Here is a 25,009-nt window from a genome sequence, read left to right as displayed (position 1 = left end):
GGCAGGCTGGCCCCGTCTGGGGGAGGGCAGGGAAGCGCGCTGGGGCTGGATGGGAGGGGGGCAGGCATTCCTGCCATCTCCCTGGAGCTGGTGGTTTGGAGGGGAAAAGGCAGCTAACCCCTCGGGGGGAGGACAGCTGAGGCGAACAGTCATGGGGAGGTTTCCAGGGTGTGACACGTGGGGATCAGGGGCTCCTCCAGGCTTCACTGAGGATGAACCAGCAGAAGGGGGTCTAGGAAAAATGAGGTGGCCAGTGCCTGGCTGTGACCTGTACCCCTTCCCTAGCCTCCTTTCTGCCCTGAGCTCCCCCTCTGGGAACCAGGCCTCTCATCAGCTTGGGCCTCACTTCCTTTTCTGAATCCACCAAAGCTCTCTTCTCTCACGATCAGCTCGCTGTCCAGGAGTACACCCCGCCCCGAAAGCTGACGCACAGGAGGCCTAGGTACTTAATGTGTTACCTCCCCTAGGGAACAATATGTTATTCTAAGAGTGAGAAACTTCTGCTCCTCAAGGCTATATCTGACCTTTGGTTTCAGTCAGATGGTGAAGTAATTGTGGAGAATAATTTTTTTTATGTTGGGTTGTTGTGGTTATTCCATTTTGGCAGAGCTTTTGAAAGTTTCAGGATAAAAAGCAGTGGAAGACCAGTGAACAGTGCTTAATAGGCTGATAAATGCTTGAGAATACGGGGATATTATATGATATGCTAATGTCTAGCCTAAATATACAGTACTGAAAATGAAATGAAATGGCTTTAAATTCTTTCCCGTCCAGACCTATAGCCTTATGTCTTATTTAGAGTCACATTCTAGAATGGTGCTCTTAGATATAGTGGCCGCATATTGGTTTTTAAATTTAAATTAGTTAAAATGAAAAATAAAACTAAAAATCCAGTTCCTCAGTCACACTAGCCACACTTCTTCAAGGGCTCAGCAGCTGCATGGAGCTCTTGCCTATCACACTGGACAGTGCAGCTATAAACCATTTCTACTGTAGCAGAAAGTTCCACTGGACAGTGCTATTCTTGAGAATGGAGATGAGGATATGTCGGAAGAGGGGAAGATGAGAGGTCCGGGTGGACATGGCCTCTCTCTGCAGAGCTCCTGGGTGGGGGTGACACAGTCTTCCTCCTTGGCGAGAAGGTGTCTTGGCAGGGGGAGAAGGTTTCTTAGTTACACAGCCCACCTTGACCCCACTTTGCTGCAATTCTGTGAAGGCCTCCAGCAGGGCACTCTTAATGGGGATGTGGGCTGGTGTGCCTAGGCCTGGAAGACTCCTCCCACCTGGTTGGGTTGTCCTAATGGGGCCATGGGCTTTTGTCCTTTTCTGATACCTAGTATCCGATGGAGGGGGTGCCTGGGGCCCGGATGCCAGTGCAGATACGAGTCAAGCTCTGGTTCGGGCTCTCTGTGGATGAAAAGGAGTTCAACCAGTTTGCAGAGGGGAAGCTCTCTGTCTTTGCTGAAACGGTGAGTGCTTGCCAGCTGCCCTGCCTGCCCCCTACTTCCTGGCACTGCCACAGTCCCCTCACTTCTCCTTCTTCCTCGCCTTCCAGTATGAGAACCAGACCAAGCTGGCCCTGGTTGGGAACTGGGGCACAACAGGCCTCACTTACCCCAAGTTTTCTGATGTCACGGGCAAGATTAAGCTCCCCAAGGACAGCTTCCGCCCCTCGGCTGGTTGGGCCTGGGCTGGAGATTGGTTCGTGTGTCCGGAGAAGACGTGAGTTGTGGTCTTGGGAGGCCAGGCCAGGTTGCCAATCCTCTGCTGCTCCCTCTGTCCTGGCTCTTTGTCTGTCAATTCTTCACCCTGCTTCTGTGCTGGTGGCTGGAGCTGCCCGTTGGATGCTCCTAGGGTTGAGGGTGGTGGTGCTCACTACATACCGTTTCTGTCTAGAAGAGCTCTAACACTCAGAAAGTCCTTCATTATTAAGCCTTCTCTCTACTTTGCATCCACTGGTGTGGTCTTGTCTTTCATGGCAGCCTGGGCCCTGCTTGTGTTTGAGCAGCTCACGTGTTCTCTGGGTGTTTTGCTTCCTTCTCCAGCCATGTTGTTCTGCCTTTTGCTCTCTACCCTGGCCCCTCCCTTCCATCTATCTGGTGTCGAGGCTGCGATATACAGGTTGGCTCTGGCCAGGAGCTCTCTTGGAGGTGGTGGGTGGGCAGCCTCCCCTTCCAGGAGGCTCTGATCAATCTTCCCACACAGCTTGCTCTATGATGCTGATGCCGGTCACCTGAGCTTTGTGGAGGAGGTGTTTGAGAACCAAACCCGGCTCCCCGGAGGCCAGTGGATCTACATGAGTGACAACTACACCGATGTGGTTAGGGGGTGCTCAAGGGGTGGGGGGGTCAGCTTTTCATGGGGTCCTGGATGTTTGGTCCCAGGAGGGACTTGTGGCTTAATAAGACTCAGGCTGTTTGTCTTCTGCTCTCACCTTGTGAGGTTTCCAGAGGTACCGTGACCCTGAGTTCCCAGGGCTCGGTACTTCTGGCTGGGGCCCTGCTGAAGTCTGTCCGAATCTTCTCATGCTTGCCTATCCTGTCTTGTCCATAGAACGGGGAGAAAGTACTTCCAAAGGATGACATCGAGTGCCCACTGGGCTGGAAGTGGGAAGATGAAGAGTGGTCCACGGACCTCAATCGTGCTGTGGACGAGCAAGGTGGGCAGCACTGGAGCCGGATGAGCCACACCTCTGCTGAGCACTCGGGGTGTGCTAGTGGGGACAGCTCAGTACCATGGCCCATTTGCTCGGGGTGCTGGCCTTCACTGGGTGACTTCCTGGAGACATTCGTACTTCAGGTTCCAAATTATGGCCAAGAGTCACTGACTACTCAAGAGACTGTGCATGCTTTAGATGGGGAAGTGGCTCCAGGAGAGATGGGGAAGTTTTAGGCAACCCATGACAGGTTCCACTCCCCTAGGCTGGGAGTACAGCATCACTATCCCCCCGGACCGGAAGCCAAGGCACTGGGTCCCTGCTGAGAAGATGTACTACACACACCGACGGCGGCGCTGGGTCCGTCTGCGCAGGAGGGACCTCAGCCAGATGGAAGTGCTGAAGAGGGTGAGTCAGTGAGTGGTGGACTGGAGGAGGCAGGTGTGCATGTGGTGTGCATAGACTCATTGGAGATGCTTACAGACCACACACAGCACACACCTAGTGCACACGCACAGGCAGACACAGAACACGGAACTCACACCCAGCCCCAGAAGGGGCCAAGCCATCCCTGGAAGTGTCGTAGGCCTGGCTTCCTAGAGGCAGAGCCCATGGTGTGGCCATGACACCAGGCTTTTGAGGCTGCTTTCAGGAGGGTGAGGAGCAAGGATGTGGCCAACAGGGGGTGCACCCTTGAGCACACCAGGATCTTCTTCACATGCAGGAAGGGGGCTGGGTTTGCATCCTGTTAGCTATCTGTCCTTGGCTGAGAGCCACTGGAGTGTGCTGGGGCACAGACCTCCTAGTACGGTGGCTTCCTTCAGCAGTGACCGACGCCTTGCAACAAACAGCTGCCGGGAGCTGGGAGCCAGCACTCATGGTTACTGGGGATGGTGCATCAGGTGTGTCGCCTGGTGAAGAGGCTGGGGTGGGCCCCATCAGCATTCACTCGAGGACACAGATGCGTCTGTGGTGCACACGTGTGAGTGCACACAAGCACCTGCCCTTGCTCCGGAGTCACACAGATGCCCCTGACCTGCACACCCTCAGTGTCTACCTCTCCTCTTGGTTTATGTCTTTTCCTTCTCAAGTGCACATTTGAATTTTGGCCTAAGAACAGGGCCTCTGTTTAAGTGCAGCTTTTGGCATGGCCCAGGTTCCTTCTCCTCTCTTTCAGCAGAGAATGTAGAGAGGAATGTATTTGGATCTGGGGAAGAGGAGTTTTGAACAACCAGCTGCTCTTGGTGCTGTGAACCAGACAGACAGTTCTTCTGGATGGGCACCCCACTGTCAAAGGTGGTGCCTGGAGGGGGACTTCTGGCCTCTAGCACGAGATCTCCCTTCTCTGCTTCTGGCCCAGACTGAAGAGGTGATGGAAGACAGCCTCAGGCTGATGTCTTCCAGGAGCCAGGGAAAGGGGCTTCCAGGCTCTCTCCAGGCTGTGGAAAGAGTCGCCTTAGAGGAGATGCGGGGGATCCCTCCACAGCTGACCTAGATCTCACCTCATTGGGAGAAATAGCCTGGGCTTGGGAAACACGATCCTTGTTTTGCCTCTAAGCTCCAGACTCACTTCCATTTTTATGAGTTGGGATGTGAAGAAGAAAAAGGAAATGACAAGAACACATTGGAGTCATGCAATCCACCCTTAATTAAAATAAACAGGCAACCCAAAGCCTAGTGTTTCCATCACTGCTAGAGTCTATCTTCCCTGCTTGTCTCCCACAGCCTAGGGAGCCTCCTCTCTCCTCCTGATTTTCTAACCTAGGGCTGTAGTTGCTGCAAGAGCTGTTCGAAGACCCCTCTTCCAGGCGGTCCTCCCAGATTTTCCCACCTGGAGGGTGCTGGTGTGGGAGTGGTGGGGAGTCTTAGAGCGCAGGAAAACACCCCTGGAGCTGGGCCCAGGCCACCCCAGAGCCTGCCAGCCAGCTTCTCAGTCTTCCCCCTTCTCCTGTGCAGCACAGGCAGGCAGAGGCAGAGGGTGAGGGCTGGGAGTATGCCTCGCTCTTTGGCTGGAAGTTCCACCTTGAGTACCGCAAGACGGATGCCTTTCGCCGCCGCCGCTGGCGCCGCCGCATGGAGCCACTGGAGAAGACGGGGCCTGCAGCCGTGTTTGCCCTTGAGGGGGCCCTGGTATGTAGGGCTGTGCCTGTCTGGGGTCAGGTGGGGTGCGACTTGCTTTCCTAGGGCTGTTCCTGGCCAACGTGGGAGAGGCACGGAGCCCCCAGGTTAGGGCTTTTGGACAGAACACTGGCCAGTCATCCCGGCTTCAGCTCCCATGGGTGGTATGTGGGGAGAGTGAGCACCAGTCTGGGTGTCCTCCTAAAATACAACAGCTTCTTTTTTGGTACTGGAAGACCCACTGCTTCTCTGAGCAGTCAAGATGGGAACAGAGAGGGAGGTGACCTTGGCCTGTGGTCCTCTGATCAGGGATGGAACCAGGGGATCCAGCACTTCTTGCAGAGGTAGCTGGCATGGAGGTGGGTAGAAATGCTTTAGTCCAAGCCATGGTGGTGGCCAAAAGGTCTGGTGGCCCTGAGATGTCCTTGGCTAGACATAGATCCTTCTGAGGCAGAAGCCATCTCATAGGCTCCCCTAGGAGTTGGAAGAAGAGACATGCCCCAGAAATGGAGTCCTGGCATGGCTATCTCATCCCATGCACACTTTCTGTAGCCAGTGTTAGGGTCAGCATGAGGCTCTCTATGATCTAGGACCTCGGTGATGGCTCCTGAAACAAATGAGTAGTACCCCTTCCTGAACAGTGGGGACCCTCGAGGGTACCATATGCCTGTTTCTGGCTCTGCTGATCTGGGGAATTCCTGGGGACGAGAGTAGGAAGACTGAAGGAGATGACCCTCTGAAATCCAGCCGGGACTATGCACCTCCCTGTGGGGGCTTCGGGCTGCGACCCTGGCAAGAATTTTCTCTAGCTGGACTGGCTGCGGGTAAAGAAGACTATTCATGTGCAGCCAGCTGTGTATGTGCACACGTGTTTGGTTGGAACATATCTATGGGACAGCCCAGCAGCATGTGGGCTGTGAAAGTATAGTGGGACTTCCCAGAATCTGATGGTTGGGGGCAAGGAAAGGGGCTGAAGCTGCAATGGCCCCATGAAAGAGCAGGCAGGGGAGAGAGGTCTTTTTCGGGCCTTGATGGTGCCAGGCACAGTGGTGGCAATGTAAGAAAGAGGTCATCTAGAGGACAGTTGACATCTCAGAAGCCTGTGGTCAGCTCTATGGGAGCCCCTCTCTAGTCTGAGGGACAAGTCTAGGGAGCTGGGGTGGGCAGCAGAGTCATGGGTTCTCCGGTTGCTGAACTGGTCCTCAGCCAGGGCAAGAGCAGAGTGCGATGGGGCTGGGCTGGTGTTTGGGGACTGCCTTTATCTTGAGTCAGAAAGAGTGTAGCTTGGCACTAGGCAGGGCCTGGGTGGGGAGCAGGGTTGTGCTGCTCCACTGAAGGTAGGGGAGGAAGACCTTGCAGAAGGCTCAGTCTCAGTCTGGCCATGCAGGCACCTAAGTAACCAGGACTTGTTTCCATCAGAGAGACTCAACTCAAATGAGCTAGAAAGAAAAGGGAGCTTCTAGGCTCAGGAGGGGAGCCAGGTGTTAGGGTGGCAGGAAACTGAGGTTCACACGGTGTCCCCAGGACTCTCCTCTCTCTCCAGCTATCTCACACTGGCTTTCTCCATGGTAGCAAAGATGGCACTGGTGGTGAAAGACTGACATCATCCTGGTCATCGGCAAAGCCCAGCTGGATAAACCAGCACAGGCTACCTCCCTGCTGGAGTGCTCAGAGTACTGCTTTTTCCATGGTGCCAGGGAGAGCCTTGTGCAAAAGACCACTCTGCCTGGTCTCCTACCTGAGCCAGGCCTGCTGCCTGGGGTCACTGTGGGGAGGAGGCATGAAAGATTCTGATTGGCTATCCTGGGCCACGCCCCTACTATGTGATTGGCAGAACCGCTAGGTTGGGAGAGGAGCTTCTGAAAAGGAAAAAAAAAAAAACAAACCTGAACCAGTACTGGGCAAACTCCAGATGACAGCTACCGGACTCTATTCAGTGAACAGTAGGGAGGAAAGGGGATTGTTGAGCAGAGGAGTGCTCTGGTCAGAACTGAGCTTTAGGGCCACTAATCAAGTAACTATAGAAGATGGTTGAGAGGGAGAGCCTGCTGTTGGGAGAACATCAGGAGTCTGGGTAGAGATCCAGATATGAGCGAGCAGTGGGTGGGACCAAGGTGGAGGGTAGGGGAGAAAAGGGTCAAAGGGCTTCCAAGGCTCAGCTCCGTGGATGCAGGGGCCGGACCGGGCTGTAATGAGTTCACAGTTGGCCCTGACAAATCTGACACACACGGTATAGTGCTGTGTGAGCAAGGCAGAGCTGGCGGCTGCCTGCCAGGCGGCTCAGAGCAGGCGGGCGGGAGGCAGGGGGGGGGCTGAGCATCAGCCGGGAGATGAGGGACCAGCAGAAGAGGGGGTGTAAGGCTTAAGGTGCCCGGAGACACGTGGACAGAAGCATGGATGGGGCTGGCTGGGACCTACAGGAGGGTGAGCAAGGCTGAGGGACCCACTGCCAAGCATTCATGGCTCAGTGACTGGGAGAATGGGGGGAGCATTTCCCAGAAACGGAGAAACCATCTCATTTAATCTTTATGTGGGAGAAAATGTCACGAAGGATCACTGAAATCAAGTGTCAAGTCAACAGACGTGGGAAGGTGATGGATTGCGATTCAAATGGGACATGCCTATGCTATGCAGAAGCCAGCACGGTGCAGCCCTGTGAGTGCGGGGAGAACTTGGCTGACATAGAGAACCAGAGGGAGACAGTGGTTTGAGAGGGTGGATCCCACATACCTGGAGTGGGGAGCCCGCAGAGATCTGGAAAGTCCTTAGGTGTGTCCTTCATTTGGACAGAGCCACAGGCTTATTAGACAATAACTGTCTGGATCCTTCTGTACCTGAATGAACTGAACCCCTATCAGCAACCCCCTTCCTGGTCATCATTATTTGCTTCCTGCCAGGACTAAAGACAGTGCGGACTCTCTTCCCTGAGCCCCATTGTCCTTGTCCTAGGATATACTGCTGTCCCAACAAAAGCCTGGAGCTAAAGGCCACCCTGCATCTTGGGGCAGATGGTTAGGTTTTTTGGTGCCAGGATATAGCTGCTGCCCTGAATGCCACTCCTTGCTCACTGGCCCTTAATGTCAATTGATGCACTGGGGCAAGTGTGGTAGATGCAGAGGCTTCTGAGTGTGGAGAGGACTTTGAGTTCTACTTTCTAGCTGCAGCCAGCCCTCTCATGCCTTCAGGGACTTTGGAAGTACCTGCCTCCTAGAATCATAAGGATTAAGAGTAACTCAGGTGAAGACGTGCTTCTCAGACTTCAGGAACAAAGGAGCCACTTGGGGGACCTTGTTAAAATGCAGACTGAGTCAATGTCTGGGTGGAGCCCGAGAGTCTCAACTAACGAGGCTGTAGGTAATGCAGTGTTGCTGGTCCAAGGACCATCTTCAAGTACTAAGGATGTGAAGTACGTAGTACATCGTGAGGATGAAGGAAGATGAGGTCACGTTAGCCCCACTTGGATGCTCTTATGAGGTAGGGTATGTGGCCAGGGTCATGGACAGAGTAGGTCGACCTGTTTGCACTTCTCCTTAGTAGGAGAGAAGTGATCTCCTAATGTGCCTCTGATCTAAAGGTGGAGGCCTGGCCCGTGGGGAGATCTTGTGTGATTGGGATGAGAGGTATTCACATGTGAGTGCAAGTAAGTGCAATAGGGTCTGAATCTTTGAAGCGCTGGAAGGAGGATAAGTCATTCCAGAGTGGCAGTGCCTGATAAGGAGTGCTTCCTGGAAGAGGTTACCTTGAAGGAGCCAGGGGAGGACTAAGGGTAGGGACCAGGTAGCCTTTTTGGTAACCTGATGGTTTTGAATGGCTGGGTCTAGGACTAGGCCTGTGCTGCCCCCTTGCCTCTTGCTATCCCTTCCCTGGCCTGTGCATCCACTGGCAGGCTGGGCCTGGCTTGCCAGCTCTCCTCTGGAAGACGTCTCCTTGGAAGACAGGCCCTGTCTGCTCATTAGCACGGGCAGTCTTTCCCTGAAGCCTTCTGCAAGGGCCAAGCCTGGCTCCCTCCACGGAGCGGGAGGCCCTGGCTCCGTCTGCTAATCGTCTGCTGTCTCCATCCCTAGCATTATTTTATTTTCGTATTATTCTTTTTCCAGCTAATATCCTGGCATTCCCAAAGACACCGGGTTTCATAATCTTCCTGGCGTTCCCAGGGAGCTGGGAAGCGGAGCACAAAGCCGCTATTATAGCGTGTTCCATACAGCCTCCCTCTCCTTGTCCCACACCCCTTGCTGCCGCCGCAGCCACCGCTGCCGGCCCCCACCCAGTCACCCCCTCCTGACGCCACAGGCCTCTCTGGGAACTCTGGTGACGGCTGGCGGGATGAGCTCACGGAATCTGTCCTGTCGCCCTTGCCCTGGACCTGCCCTCCTTGAGCGAGGATTTTTCCAAGCCTGCCTCTCAGCTTAGCCCAGAGTGCTGGGAAGGGTTTCCTGAGCTGCTTGAGCCTGGCAGAGAGGGGAGGAGACAAAGACGTCGTCAGCAGCATGTGCTCATGGCTGTGGAGAAATTTAGGGTGGGAGGAACTTGCAGGTTCTAAAGGTGTATGCAAACTGCCTTCAGAGCTGTAGGACCCTTTTGAAATTGGATGCAAATAGTGTGTGTGTGTGTGTGCGCACACGCATGTGTGCACGTGTGCATGCATGTGCATGGAATCTGTGTATGAGTGTATGTATGCTGGCCATGTGTGCTTGTGTGTGTATGTCTGTGATGGGTAAAACCTTGGGTTTTATCCACTTCTCCAGTGGATCTAAGATGCCAAAGATGATAAGAATTGCTAAAATTTATTTATTTTTAATTTTATTAAGTTTATTGGTACATTTTAGATGTACACAATGATCACATTCATCATAGGGAATTTGTACCTATACACGGTGCCTGTTTCCTCTTTTGTTTTTTTTCCCAATCTTCTCCCATCCTTTTAGACCCTCTTAACCATGTGCCAAAAATTAGGTTGAGAGGTTTATGTGCATTGTCTCATTTTATTCACACGATGACTTTAGAAAGCTAGATTCTATTATCAGCCCCATTTTACAGTTGGGGAAAGTGAGATTCCAGACTTGCACTGTCTAGTATAGCCCCATGTGCTTATTTGAATTCACAGTTAAAGTAATATGAATAAGAAAATGAGGTTCCTTGTTAGACTGGGCACATCTCAAATACTTAGTAGCACATACACATGGCTAGTGCTGGCCACATTCAAAATAGCTGTGTCAATGCAGAAAGAGTCCTGAGTCCCAAATGTCACCACAGAAGAAACTGAGGTCTGAGAAGGGGTTTGCCCAGCAGCATAGCATGAATCAGTGCTACAGCCAAAATTAAGACATGCTGTGTGCTCTCCCCAGGTGTCTCCTGACTATTGGCCAACCTCCAACTAGTGCTTTCATTCCCCCATTTCCATTAGGGCAAAGTGTCCTTCCTACCCAGTAGTGGGCCCTTCTGGGTGAGGTCCTAGGAAGAGGGTGTTTGATGTGGCAGCCTGCTGGGAAGCTGGCCAGAGCTCTTGGCCCTGTTCCTTGCCCCTTCTTATAGCCAGACAGCATGGTTTCTCTGGATAGTCAGCAGCTGGAGGAATCTGCCCTGACCTCGGGGAGCTTCCACTCGGGGAATCCCGTAGCTATGTGACAGAGGCTTGAGTTCTATGCCCTGTCCAGGGCAGGGAAGGGCAATTAGGAGTTGGAAGTGGTGGGAAGGGAATCAGGAGAGGCAGGTGCCAGAGCAGAGTACCGGGGGATCTGTGCTGGCTGAAAGGAGATCAGATGTGGGTGAGCAGGGGAGCATCCATCTCTGGACTTGGATGAAGTGATGCTGTGTGCCCAGGACCCAGGTCCCATGCTAAGAGATGGCCCTTTGACCAAGGACAGTATGTGGGAGATGCGGGGTCTCCGTGAGTCACTCAGGCCAGTTGCTGGGCCTGGGGGTAGGCTGTTAGAAGGGAGCTCTGTGCACCTCTGCTTTCTTGTGTGCCTGAACTGAGCACCTGTTCCACACTTGACGTTGTGCTAGCAGGGGAGGCTTGAGGGCTGACACTCCACTCTAGGAAAGATTCCTTGACTCACCTGCTTCCTCACCGTGAGGGAAAATTTGAGTGTATTCTCTAACATGTGGATCCCAAGCCTGTCTTGCTGGGATCTGGATGCAAAAATCTGGGGATCTGATTGTTTGTTGGGTGAATGCATTGCATGTCCCCATGTGTGTCACTGTCCATGATGGTCTGCATCCACTATTGCTAGGGTTATGGTAGAATTTATTGTCTGGTGGGACACTATTAACGTTTGTGCTGGGAAAACAGGAGTACGTAGGACCATTCCAGACAAACTGGGGTGTATACGGTTGTCCTGATTACTGAAGCATGCTGGCATGGGATAAAACCTGCTAGAGGGTTCTTTGCAACCTTCACATGCAGAGAAGTGGAAACCCTAGCAGGACACACACACACACACACACACACACACACACACACACACACACATGCATACATACTTGCTCCAGCCCACACGTGGCATTGTGGATTCTCCAGGTTTCCTGATTCCACTGCCCGATCCCCAGGGGTAGCCAGTAGTTTTGCAAGGAGTTTAGCAGCTGCTTCCAAGTCCTGGCTCCAGCTGTAAATTAAATGGGATTGCACCCTCGTCTGCTATTCCACTTAAGGTTACAATCAGTCCTGATTAGGAAAGGAGGTCTGTGTGTTCCAGAGTTCCATTCCATCTTTGAAAGTGTTCTCCTCCTTTGGCCTGGCCTGTCGGCCTGTGCGGGGGTTTCCCTTTAAGCCAAGGCTGGGGAAGCCAGGGCAGTGAAGTGGGTCCTGGGCTCCTTACAACCCTGACTTGGCACTCAGCCCTCTGCAGCTCCAGAGTCCAGAGTAGGTTCTCTGAGTTCTGATGGGGAAGCAGTTGTTTGGGAAAATCCCTGAGGGTGGCAGGGAGATCTGCCAGCTCATTTGCTATGTGAGCCCAGGGAAGGCATTTACCTCTCTGGCTCAGTTTTCTCACTTATCAGATGGGGATAATAATGACACAGCAAAAATAATTACCTCCTCTTCTAGAGCAGGGGTTGGCAAACTATGGCCCACAGGCCAAATCTGGCTCTCTGCCTGCTTTTGTGTCACTGGCACACAGCCATCCTCATCCACTTGTATATTGTCTGTGGCCACTTTTTTAATGTAGTAGGCGGTTGAATTAAATAGTTGCAACAGAGACTAAACTACCCACAAGGGCAGAGGTATTTACCACCTGTCCTTTTATGGGCCACATTTGTCAGCCCCTATTCAAGGCCATGTGTCATGCTAGCCATTGTTGCCTGCTCTGTTTATAATATACATTATCACTTAACTAAGCCTATGAGGCAGGTTTTATTAGTAATCCCGCTTGACAGATAAGCAGACAGGGGCGCGGAGAAGTGAAGTAATAACTGTTGCCACTGTATTTCATCGAGTGAGTGTTGTGAAAAATGTGATGGCTAATGGCTAGGTTGTGCAGGTTTGTAGTACTTTACCCTAAGTGTCACATTATTTAGATGTCCCAGCAAAGCCAATGGTGAAGACACAGCAAAGGCAGGAAAGACCTGGGAGTACTGGTCACCCTACTACTGTGCTGGTTAGTGCTTAACAACCAGCTCTCCGGAAAAAACAAAATGACAATACCAGGCCCAGGGTTTGGAGCATTTGCTGATTTCCGCTGTGTAAACAGCTCCGCGGTGGCTGATTTCAAGTTAGCAATGTGGCACCGCTGCCCACGGAGTTAGGAAGGGCAGGCGGCACTGAGATTTTAGACGCACTCGGATTTCATCACCCGGAAATACTACACATACATCATTAGCCTTGGTTGGGAGAGCATGGCAAAGGTACTAAAATAGATTGAGTTTGAGTACTCACCTTTGTTTCTTCTCGTGTAATTTCTTGAGTTGTAACTGTACATGCTTTATAGTTTTTACTAGTGGCTGTGTTTAATAGCTGACTTGCAGAAATCCTGAGACCGCAGTATGTTCTTGTGAGCCATGCTAGCAGGTTCTAGCACCTGCTGCTCTCAGGGTCCCCTGATCCTGTTTGCAGAAGTAGAGAGGGAGACAGCCCCTGACAGTAGTGCCCTTTCCAGCAGCCATACCATGTGCATTCTCTGCTCTCATCTTGTGTAGGAAGTGCATCCTTCTATAAAATGAAGTAGGCAGCCACGCTTGGTCCATGGCCTTCTGCTTGACCTGCTGGGCAGGGAAGGGTCTGTGGTCTCCCTGGTGGCCCCCTGACATGCCTCTAAGCCTTGTTGGTTCCTCAGACACGGTGGTGGGGCTGCCATGGTACTTTTCCTACCTGATCACCCTGTGTCTTTTCACAGTGTTTACCTCTGTTCTTGCCCTGTGCATCTTCCTCCTTGCATCCTCTTCATAGATTCTGAGTCAGACCTCAAGTTTAGGGCCAGGTAGGGAGGAACAGCCTATGCAACAGACCATGCATGACACGCAAGTGCTCTCAGACATGCCGCTGGCCTTCATCTTGGTGTTAATCCTATTTGGATAGTGAGGAGTCCCCTTTATGGGCTGTGTATTTCCCTATCTCCCCTGGCTAAGGCCCTTGGAGGTCAGCCCCTGGTCAACTCAGGTGGGAGTGAGCATTGACTCTAGGGTATCCTGGGGGGCCTGGCAACATCTCTGAGGAAGAGAGTTCCTTGCACTCCCACCTCAGGCTCCTTCAGGAGCTGTGGCCTTCTGCTGGCAGCAGTGGGCTGGAGTCTGCCCAGACCCCGGCGAGCAGCAAGATCCCTTATGCGGCTAGCCCCAGGACAGAGTGCATGGCCACAGACCGCGTGGCTGCCAGCCCCAGCCTGGGAGTCGCCAGCATGAGCTATGGGGGCAGGAATGCGATTGTGGGAAACCCAATGCCCTGGGCCTGGCCTTGGGCTGGGCAAGAGTGTGTGCATGAGGGATAGGCGGGTGGAAATCAGAGCTGCTTCTCCCCTACAGTCTGGCTTTGTGCAAAGTCCATGGGAGCCCTGCTCACCCCTCCCCTGAGCTGTTCCCATCCTCTCCTTGGGCAGTGCCTCTCCCTTCCTCCAGGAAGCCTTCCTGGATAAGACCTTCTGCCTCTTGCCAGGGCAGTGTCAGAACATAACCTTCTCAGGCTGGGAAGTGCTATCCGATGTGTGCTCTCTCATCACTTGTCCTGGGACCTTAGGTCCTAGTGCTGCACATGTAACTCAGAGAAATTCCTGTGGTTCATTTCTTGGGGTAAGTCTTTGTTGGTGCCTATGAAGTACTGGATACTGGGCTAGGTGTGGGTGATAAAGGACTGCGCATGCCTCACCTGTGTACATGGAGGATGGATGCAAGAAAGAAGTTGGGGGAACCTGGGGGAGGCTGCTGATGCAGGCTGGGAGTCAAGGGGTACCCATGCCTCAGCAGTGAGTGTGTGGAAGGAGGAGCTCTGTTAGCTCATTTGAGAGGGTGTGCCAAATGGAGAAGTGCAAAGGCCTTGTGGCAGAAAGAAGATCCAAAAACGGTTAAAGAAGGCCTGAGGGGAAGAAGTGATGCTAAGAATGAGGCCATTGTTCAATGCAATACTGCAGAGATGGCAGAATTAAGGTGACATGATTAGTACCGTTTACTGAGTGCCAGGTACCTGCCAAGGGCTGTGGCTATGGCGTTTGATTTAATTTTTTTGGTGGTTTTCCACTGAGGACAATCCCCTTTCCCAGGGGACTTTTGAAAATGTCCAAAGACATTTTTGGTAGCCATAACCCAGTGAAGAGGCTACTGACATGTAGTGGTTGGGGCCAGAGATGCTGCTAAGTACCTTATAGTGCAAGGGACAACCCCACAACAAGGAATATTCTAGCCCAGAATGCCAATAATAGTGAGGTTAATACCCCTGCATTTCCATGACAGACTAATGTGGTGTGTGTTACTACAATTGCCACTTTACAGTGAGGAAACTGAGTCCCAGAAACATCTCCGGCACCCTCCTTCCTACATCAGCTGCCCTTTCCCTACCTCATGCGTAGACCCCTCCTCCCTTACTTCCTGCATCTGTGTGCAACTTGGACTTCCTGCACGTGAAGCTTCAGGGACTGTGAAATGGACACGTCACCTAGATTTTCAGCTCTTTGCATATGAAATGCGGCTACCCAGTGGGAATTTCATGCTACATGTGCTGGCCTCACTCTTGTCATGCAGTTAGGCTGCTTTGCCTCTGAGGGACTTGGGTTCAGTCTCCAGAGTGATAGCCTCTGTTTAGGAGGCTGTGGGGAGTCAGCTTTGAGACCAGTACTGGACTGAAGCCCATGGAGCTGTGCTGGTGAATGTTACAAGGTAGTTGCCCCGAACTTTTCACTGTCACTTCCATTTACACTCTCCTCTCACCTCTAATGAGTTTCTCTGGGGATCGCTTAAGTCGTGCTCAGCCCTTAAGAAAGTTTCTGTAGCCCCAAGCTCTTCCCTCCAGGAAAGGCAATGGTGTGATGAGAACAACACATGGGTTGGGGGAGTGTACCTTGGATTTGGCTCATTGATTCAGGGAGTATTTCCTGAGGGCCTCTCTGTGCCAGGCACTGTAGTAGGTGCTTGGGACACAGTACAGTCCTCCTGGAGCCTACATTCTGTGGGTGAGGTAGACCATAACCAAGAAGGGTAATGCAGCAAACTTCTGTGCCACAAGGGAAAATAAAGTTGCAGAAGAGGGTTTAGAACTCCTTTTTGTGGGGTGTGTGTGGGAGTAGGGTGGGTGTGAGGTATGTGTGAGGCTGCATGTGTTAGAGTGTGATTTTTGATAGAGTGGCTAGGGAAGGCTTCTCTGAGGAGGTGACACTGTCACCTCTGAGGAGGTAACAAGCCTTCTCTGAGGAGATAACTTAAGGGATCCCCAGAGAAACTCCTTAGAGGTGAGAAGAGAGTGTAAATGGAAGCAACAGTGAAAGGTTCAGGGCAGCTACCTTGTAACATTCACCACTGAATGTCTGAGGAGGTGACATTCTCTGAGGAGGTGACATTGTCTACATGAGCAGGAATCTCCATTTCCATTGTGAATGTGTAAAGTAAGTGTTCAGTGAACATCTAGATTCGGGGCTCTTGGTAGGAACCTCACAGCACTTTCAGTGGGAGGAGACAGACAAGCACACCATAGTGAACTGGCAGGTGTAGTGACGAAGATTGGGCGCTGTGGGTGTGCACGGGAGGACTGCCTGGTTCATCCTTGAAGAGTGGCCTTGAAGGTAAGAGTGGATGTCTGAGGAAAAGGCCAGGGCAAGCCTGGGGCAGGGAGAACTACATGCAAGAGAACTGGGGTCATGAACAGGACTTCAGAGTGTCTCTGCTGTTTGAGTGTGGGGGTTGTGGATTTGGGGGAGTGTCTGGACTGCCAGAGACTCAATTCAAAGGGCCTCCCTTCTGCACCCAGGCTCCAATGTGGATGTGTAGAGAGCCCAGGTTCCCCAGGAGGGCTCTGTCTCCACAGGATATAAAGATGCTGGCCAGCTATGTGGGTGGAATTCTGCCCAGATCCGAACCAAAACAGCCTGAGGCTAGGGGCTTTGCTTCGAGAGGCTGAGCCTGGTGGCTGTCCCTCTGCCTGGCTCTCAAGATGTGTCTGCCCCACTGCCTAGACAACCTTCTTCCCAGAAATCCTGCCTGTGTCTTTGAGCCAGGAGGAGAAGGGAGGAATCAGGGTCACATGTGGGTGGCAGATGGAGGCAGCCCATAGGTCCCCCTGTGTGGCTAGACCCCTGTGGAGGCAGGACAAGTGGAGGTGCCCAGATAGTGCGGGGGACTCCCAGAGATAATGCTGGTTGCTCCTCGAAGGATGGTCATTCTTAGGGCCAAGGCTGCTGTGTGCCAGGCCTTGAGCTAGGCCTGGGATACCTGGCCCAGCCCTTGTGACAATCTCAGGCAAGGGGACACATTTTCTGATTGTAGGCAGGAAGTCCTGCTCTTGGATAGGGACCCAGAAAGTGCTGCCAGAGCTCCAGACGAAGGCTGTGTGGTCAGAGTCGTACTGATGGAGGTGGGCGGGGTGGCCAGGCAGAGGAGGTGTGAGATGAGTGGGGATGTGTGCTGGCAGCCATCCTTGAGCAGGGAGGTCCCTGTAGGCAACCTTGAGAGAGAGGTGAAGTGTGGGGCCTGTGGAGCTGGACAGCCTCCCCTGTGCTCACCCCAGCACCTACCTGCCTGCAGGGCACCTGTTTGGGGCAAAATGAAGAGGGCCAAGAGTCTCTCAGGCTCCTTAGGCACCCACTCCCTCCCCCCCCACCCTAATACTCCACTGCCAACAGCTGAAGATGTACACTAAGGTGTGTGTTGAGATGCATTTTAATTGGGTGCTGACCAAGTTCTGTTTCCAGCTTCCTGGCATGCTTTCTTTGGTGTTCCTGCTTCTTACACCTGGATGGCCTGCTGGGACCCCAGCTCTGGGCCTGTGTTTGGCCTTAAAAAGCTGCAATCCTGCAGGTGGGCTGGGTGCTCTGTGACTATTAGCTGCTGGACTTGGTGTTCACCTGGCAGGGTCCCACGGCAGGAATATCCAGGCCAAATGCCTCTCCAGGCAGGAACTCAGGACTCCTAGGGTCCACGGTTGTCCAAGAGAGAGGATTTCAGGTCTTTGGGTCTTTCCCTGTCTATAGTATGACACCATTCCATGTGGGATGTGGGGCATGTGTGTGTTTGTGCTTCACAGAGAGAGAGACAGACAGACAGGTGGACGGAGACAGAGACCTACATGACATCACTGCTGCTGAGACCCTTGATTTAATTGATTTTGGTTTCTACCTTATCTGTGGCTCCTTACCGAAACATCCATTTTCCAGCTTCCTGGAACAAAGTGAGATACATGAGTAACACCCCAGGATAGCTACAAACTGCAGTTTATGATATTCCTCTCCTATAAGGCCCGTGTCTTATTTCTCTAAGATCATTTATAGCTAACATTTATGGAGCATTTGCTATGTGTCAGGAAGTGTACTAAGAACTGTATATTTTCTGTCTTCTCTAACAATCAAAACAACTCTCTGAGATAGGTAATATATAGTGATCTCAAATTTACAATGAGGTTGATAGAGAGAAGTTAAGCCACTTATTCAAAGCCACACAGCCAGTTAATGGAAAGGCCAGAATTATAGTCCAAGTGATTTGGTTTTAAAGCCATGTTGAAATTGTGGCCAGATGGAGGGTTAGGGTCAGAAGGATGTCCTGTGGTGGAAGCCAGGCCCACCCACTTGCAGCAGGACCTTGCGAGTCTCTTGAGAGAGCAAAGAAATACCGTTTTTCTATGTGTGTCCTGTGGACCGTTCATGGAGTGAGACAGAGGATGACACTCTTCTTTTAGGATGACAATCTCTGTTCCCTCAAGCGACCAAGGCAGGCTTTACCTAGGTGTCCCAAGGTGTCCTGAGAGAGAAGGGGAGGCTGGTGGATTGATGGCTTGCTGGCCAGGGGTTGCATGCAGTGGCAGTGGAGTGAGTCTAGGGCAGCTCTGAGGAACATGACTTGCCTAAACCAAGGGCTGGTTCAGGGGAATTAAGCCTCAGAGTCAGGTGGGGAAGATGAGGCAGGTTGTGGGGTGTGACTTGATCATTAGCTGTTAGACCCATGGAGGATTCAGGCTGAGAACCAACTAGACACTGTGGGTCATGCTGCTGGTTCTTCATGGGGTGGGTGGTTAGGAGTGGGAGGACAGGTATGTAGGAGTGTCTGGAGCTAGGCCTGAGGGTGGACACAGTTTGCAGAGAAGGGGCACAGAAGCAGCAGTGGTGTCTTGTATTTGGAGGTGCAAGTGCCTCATATTGGGGGACACCTTGCAGTTTCAGGGCTTGGGGGACAAGTCGAGATCCCTGCAAATGGCTGTAGCCAGGGTGTAAGTCAAGGCTGCCCGGAAGGAAAAAAATGGTAACAAAGAGCAGATATGCAGTGCAGTCTCTCTTGGCACTTGAGAGCTGGTTTGGTGCCTAGATATCTCTGGCACGGCACTGTTTCTGGGTATGTATGCAGTGGATAGAGGTGGGGCCTGGAGATACTGGCTTGGAACCTCCAGACTTTGACTCTGTGAGACTTACCTCTAATGAGAAAATCCCCATTTGATTCTGCTCTGAAGTGGTCCTTAGAGTTCTCTCTTCTATCAAACTCTAATCATTTTGGCTGGAACATTCAGAATTCCACTCTGGAGTGTCTGGTCTTCAATACAGGGGCAGAAGAGTTTCCCACAGTCCTTTGGTACTTTGGCATTGGATCTAGTAATGCTATAGGAGAGCGTATTCTCCTTCAGAGTGAAATCAGAGGCTAGTGGTCCTGCTTTGAGCAGCTGAGGGTTGTTGTTTAGGGGTCTCCTGGCCCTGGGGACCTAACTCTCTGGGTCAGTCTCCCCAAATCCCCCAGTCTCAGGGATCAGAATTTGCCATGACCAGCTTTGTGTCTCCAGGGTGGTGTGGTGGATGACAGGAGTGAAGATTCCATGTCTGTCTCCACCTTGAGCTTTGGAGTGAACAGACCCACGATCTCCTGCATCTTCGACTGTAAGTGATGCTCTGAGGTATCTACAGGGGTGATACAGGTGTGTAACCTTACACTCCTATTTGTATGGGGTTAAGTGGTCAGGTGTGCATGTCAGGGCTCTGGGTAATTGTGTATATGGACTTATTGGTGAGTTTGTCTTTTGGTGTGTGCATGTGCCTGTCTGTGTGTGTGATGTGCACCCCAACCCTGGTGTGAGATTGGGCATGCCACACCCTGTGCATTGTGCCCCTGCCCTCGTCATCTTTTTTGTTTGTTTGTTTGTTTTTTTCCTGTACCGGGAATTGAACTCATGACCTTGCACTTGCCAGGGAGGCACTGTGCTGCTGAGCTAAATCCCCAGCCCCTGCCCTCATCATCTGTTTGGTGTCTCCTTTCCTGTCCTTCTCCAGCTTTAGCTTGGCCCAAGCACATAAGACTCAGCTGTGTGTCTTTGACCTCTGGTTTGTCCTTCTGACTTTGAGAGGCTCCCTCCTGCATAGTGGCCTGTGGCATTTATATCCTTCAGCCCCTTTGTCTGTGGCCCTTTCCAGGGCCAGATCCCATCCTTCCATTGAGTCCCAGCTCTTAACCAGCCTCAGCCCTTACTCTGACATCTCTGCTTCCTCCTCGGTGAAGATGGGAACCGATACCACCTCCGTTGCTACATGTACCAGGCCCGAGACCTGCCTGCGATGGACAAAGACTCTTTTTCAGGTAGGTGGGAGAGAAGGAGGGGTGCTGGGGGCCGTGGTCTGAGAGGTGACAGTGGAGGTGTTGCACCTGTGGGCATCAGGGAACGTGGCCCCAAGTGTCTCCTTATGGGTGGGTGCTGCTGTGTTGGCTGGATGCTCTTGCCAGGGTTCTGTGGCCTCCTGGGCATCAGATACAGCAGCTGTTGGCCTGCTTGATGCTTCTGCAGGATTTGCCTTGTTCTGCCACCTCTGCTCCTCTGGCCTTGGCTTTCAGGCTGCCACTGTCTCCTGGGCCTCCTTCTCTTGTCCAGCAGCCTGTGCAGTTTATCCTGTCCAAACCCTACTTCCTGAGGTCCTGCCCCATCCAGATCTAGGCTCCTGTGCATTTGCTGCCTTGGCTCTGGGGCTCCTTACCCAGGCTGCCCATTACCCAGGCTGCCAAGCCTCAGTGTCATAGTGCTGTGGATTCCAGTTCTGAATTGCTCAAATCTGTTCCCTCTTCTTCAGCGTCAGGTTCCCATCTCACAGCAGCCTAACTCCTTCTTATGAGGACACTTCGTAGTCTCCTGGCCTCCCTGCACCCTTCAGGGCCCTAACCATACCTGGCACATTGCTCCCCTGCTTTCAGAGGGAGACCCTGGCAAATGGCTCACCACTACTCAGCCCAGCAGAGGAGTCCTTTGAGATGTGGCTGCTGTGAACCGCACCCGTTCCCTCTTGTGCTGTCTCCTCTGTCTTCTAACTCCAGCCCCACCAGCTTTCCTGTGTTTGTTTGCCACCTTCTTCCATGTGCTGGCCTTTTGCACTCAGTGTCCTCTTTGCCTAGAATGCATTCCCTCCCTAATTTTAACTCCATGAACTCCTAGTCATCGTTCAGTCAGAGTCCAGCCCAGGTGCCCTCTGACTGTTCCCTGAGGTGAGCTGGTTGCACCTTCCGCAGCGCCTGGCTGGCACCTCTCTCAGAGCCCTTGCCCAATACAGAGACCAGCTGCATTCTCTCTGCCAGTCTTCCCACTTTGACTGTAAACTCCCAGGAAGGGACTTTATCTTTCCTCTGAGCCCGCAGCACTGGGTATCTCAAGAGTAAACTCTTGCTGAGTGCTCACTGTGTGCCCAGGCACCAGACTGACAGTGTTTTATGTGACCCTTACAAGCCCCATGAGGTAGGTGTTTGACCTCTATTTGACAGGTGGAGAAATGGAGACTCAGAGAGGTTCACTAAATTACTTGAGTTGAAATAGCTGTCAAGCGACAGAGCTGAGAATTGAAGCCAAGGCCACCTCCCACCAAATGCCTGCTCCCTGGCTGAGTAGGGCTGAGTGCCGTGCGAGTGGCCTCCTGGTCTCAGACTGCCCTGCAGCTCACAGCTGTGTGCCTGTTGCCCTTCCCGCTCCACTCTCCTCCCCTCGTGGGGACCAGTCTTTTTCCTCCTCCTGACCAGCATGTTCCCGAGTGTCTTACCTCTCGGTACTTGCCTTCCATCCCCGTGCTTCCAGACACTCTGAGACACATGTCCAGGGTTCTGACCAATGGGGCTTAACTTGAGAAAAAGAAATAGACTAATTCACAGCCTCGCTTCCTTTTCCTTCCAGGCTGTGAGGGGTGAGGACGGGAAGCTGGGAGGGGGAAGGGGGAGCTTCCCTTGTCCCCTCTGTGCCGGGTTGGCTGAGGACCTGTGGAGTGAGAGGTCTTCCTTGAGACCAGTGTGGGGAGCCAGTGCTCGGTCTGAGGACTGCAGTAGCCGGGCCAGCCTGGCACTGGCCTGCGGAGAAGTCACACTTTCCATCCGGGCCTCACCCCCTCCCCCAGATAAACATCCCTGGAGCTTTGAGGGCACTGCCCAGGGCTTCCTCAGAGGCCACTGGCTTCTGAATGAAAGGCCCGATTGAGCAGCTGCTGGAAAGGAAAACAGCAGCCAACACGGGGGGAACCTATAAAACCCAGAGTGTTTATTTTCACTCCCAAACCCTAAACCAAAGCAATTTCTCCCCTGGAACTGACCCTGGGGTGGCTGGCGGCCTGAGACTGTGCATGGCCACAGGCTGGCATTTCTCTGAGGAAACTCATGTGTGAATCCAGAATGTCTGGGGCCAGGGGAGGGTCTAGTACCGTCTGCCACTGGGAGCAGCTTCCAGCTGCCTGTTAGTGTCCGGGGCAGTGGGACCCTCTTAGAATGCACTTCTGAGACTGACCCTGTTGCTCTGGGCCTTTCCTGGGCTTTCATGATCCCATAGGCTCTGCTTGTTGCCATTTGGTGGGCTTTGGGGCTGTGTGGAGGCTGAGGCCACGCCTACTCTTTCTGCCTGGGTGAGGAACTGAGGGGGCTATGCAAGATGCCTGGGAGACACTTGCTGAGCAATATTGAATATGGGAGAAGCAGGCTCTGCGGAGACATTGCCATGCAGGAGACCTGAGGATTGAGCCTTGTGCGGTTCTTGGACCTGTGGCCACTATGGAGTCTCTGGACCCGTGGAAGGGTGTCTGCTGCAGGAGGTGTGTTTATGAATGCATGTCCTGCACAGTGATCAGGCACATGATGTGAGATACTGCTCATTTTGATGACTTCTCTTTGCGTTGGAATAGGCTTGGCACTGTCTTGCGAGGATCCGTCACACCTACTGGCTTCGCTTTGGACTGAAAGCTGTGACTAGAGAAGATTAGAAATCGCATATCATCAACACTATACCTAGCTCTGCCCTGCTCACCCTATAACTCTGAACTGGACAGCATTGCTTCCCCAAACGTGCCTGAGCTGTGTTGCTCTTCAATATAGTCTGATATTTCTCAAGGACAGTCCTGCCAGAAGTGGTCTGCTTAGCCATCTTGCTCCCTGGGTTGTCCGCTTTGCCTGTCACCTGCTGAGAACCACTGTCGGGTTGGATGGAGCCATAGCTCTGCTAATGGAGATGCTGCTCTCTGATACATGGGGCCCCTGGGCAGCCCTCTTATGATGTCACCACATGGCAGGGGATGGCCCTTAGCTGGAGGAGCCTGGAAATGCCTCTTCAAGGGTCTCACAGGTCAGAGGGCTCATGGGAGATGAGCCTGTCATTCTTAACCCAATGAGAGATGGCTAGGAGATCAGATGCCATGATATTTATTAAGTTATGGCCTGGGGTATCCCTTGAGAAAGCAGAAGGTCCTGTGCTCCCTTTGCTCACCCCGGCTCTTGGGAGGTCAAAGCTGTGTGCCACTTTGAAGGTCCTGAGAGGTGTTCTTGCTGGGCCAGGCCACAGTGAGGCCTGAACTGTGGCTACCCCATAGCTGGGACCACTTCTTTGTGACCTTTAGTTTCCCCTCCGGATCTGGCCTTCGTCCTTGGGTAGTGTGGAGGAATTCTTGCTTTTGGGCTTCTCGTGCTTAACTTCTGGTTATCTGCTCCAGCCCTCAAGCATGGCTTTTTGCTCAGGTTGGCTGTGGCTGAGACAATCCACGCAGTGAACCAAAGGAGGTATTTTCCAAAATGCCCCAGAGACTTGTGAAATGCTCCACTTAAAAAGGGTTCCTGAGTGAGAGGGACCAGGAGACGGCTTATAGATTTACAATGCATGGTGGCATAGAGGCTGACAGCGGCGATTAGGGAGGGGCCTTTTAACCTGTTGAAATACTTCTTAGCTCTCTGGAGAACTGAGAACCACCAGCCAAAAAGATTCAGTTCGAATTGCTGAGCCTGAGTCCAGCACTGTTTGCTATTCCCCTACCCCCACCCCACCTTCCTGCCCTGGGTACTCTCTTCTTTCTCGCACCCTCACCGTTTCCCAAGTGCCCATGCTCTGTGGTGTCTTTGCCTGTGCTATGCTGTGTGCCTGGAAGTCTCTTTTTTCTGTGGTCTGTTTTGTCTGAGTTTTCATTCTTGAGACTCAGGGCAGGAGCTGTCCTTTGGGAAGCCTGACTTAATGTCACCAGGCTACACTGGGCACCCCACCCTCACACCTACGTGGTCAACTAGGTTGCCTATTACCCTGCCCTTGTCTTATAAGCATTAGTTACTGTTTCCAACCAGCACTCGTATCAATAGCTTGGATTATACCTAGTACTGTGCTAACAACCACATGGGAGTCAGTCAGTACTTGTATATTGAATGAATGATGCGTTATAAATAATATTAGCATGAACATCTTTGTATATACCTTTTGGTTAATTTTGATGAGTCCCAGGAATATGGGAAAAAGGGTATAAACAGTTTCATGCTTTTCAGGGCATATTGCCCAATTGTTTTTCAGAAAGGTTGCTGGGTTGTTTCCAGCAATAAAAGAGGATACTTACTTCATCAATTATTTGCCAACACTATTTTATAATTTTAAACAATTTTTCTTAATTTTATGGAAACATATTGCTGGTAGGATAGTTTTAATTTGCATTGCCTTGATTACTAGTGACCTACTCCCCCTCCCCTTCTATGAATGGGGCATGTAAGGAGTACTGGACGAGGAGCCAGGGGTTGAGTCTTGGGCGCTTGTGATTGTGGGCTACTGACTTCGCCTTCCTGAGACAAAACTCCCTCTTCTGACAAATGTAGTAACACCACCTGCCTTGTGCCCACACTGATGGACTGGAGTGGTTTGGTGGGAAAGACCATGGAAAAAGCTTAGTGTTTCAAATACAGAAGTCTTCCCTGGAGATGCAGGAAGGTCTGAGCAGCAGGGCTGGGCCCAGACAGTCCCCTGCAGGGTTCTGGATTCAGCCAGATAATCACAGCCTGGGGCTTGGTGACTGGTCTCCGGCTCTTTTGTGGTAAGGGAGTGTGGTGGGATCCTTGTGTACTCATGGCTAGGGCCTCCCCAGGGTAGCTTGTGGTCCTCATGGAGTGCCCATTCAAACACTCTGAGCTTGGCGGGTGTGGGCCTTAGAGAGCCCTAGATGAGAATGGATGTGGATGCCAGCCCACCTTCCCTTCTGCCTCTCCTTGGGAAGCTGGTGCATCCTTCTCTTGGCTTTCCTGCAAGAGGATGTGTCTATGTGTCTATCTGACCACCTTGCCATAGCAACCTTCCTCCCGCCCCGTGTTTTTTGGGGGAGGAGGGGCTGGGCCCTGTTGGGGGAGAGGCCAGGCCCCAGCACACAGTAGCCCAGTGTC

At 52.4% G+C, this 25,009-nt stretch overlaps 1 protein-coding gene across 16 annotated transcripts in view; it reads left to right on the top strand.

Annotated features, from left to right (window-relative positions):
- Dysf (dysferlin) overlaps positions 1 to 25,009 on the top strand; it is a 214,308-nt gene that overhangs the window by 104,403 nt on the left and 84,896 nt on the right. For all 16 annotated transcript variants that reach the window (XM_013514697.1, XM_005385592.2, XM_005385594.2 and 13 more), the window contains 8 exons: positions 1,338 to 1,469; positions 1,556 to 1,722; positions 2,206 to 2,320; positions 2,554 to 2,659; positions 2,922 to 3,064; positions 4,613 to 4,786; positions 19,167 to 19,260; positions 19,877 to 19,954. In XM_013514697.1, coding sequence (XP_013370151.1) covers positions 1,338 to 1,469; positions 1,556 to 1,722; positions 2,206 to 2,320; positions 2,554 to 2,659; positions 2,922 to 3,064; positions 4,613 to 4,786; positions 19,167 to 19,260; positions 19,877 to 19,954 — 1,009 coding nt within the window. The remainder of the gene's footprint in view (positions 1 to 1,337; positions 1,470 to 1,555; positions 1,723 to 2,205; positions 2,321 to 2,553; positions 2,660 to 2,921; positions 3,065 to 4,612; positions 4,787 to 19,166; positions 19,261 to 19,876; positions 19,955 to 25,009) is intronic.

The sequence above is a fragment of the Chinchilla lanigera genome, unplaced genomic scaffold (assembly GCF_000276665.1).
Source record: "Chinchilla lanigera isolate Chin_1 unplaced genomic scaffold, ChiLan1.0 scaffold00023, whole genome shotgun sequence".
In the NCBI taxonomy this organism is placed as follows: Eukaryota; Metazoa; Chordata; class Mammalia; order Rodentia; family Chinchillidae; genus Chinchilla; species Chinchilla lanigera.
The sequence above is the reverse complement of the archived record's forward strand: the minus strand, read 5'-3'. Positions and strand labels throughout refer to the sequence as shown.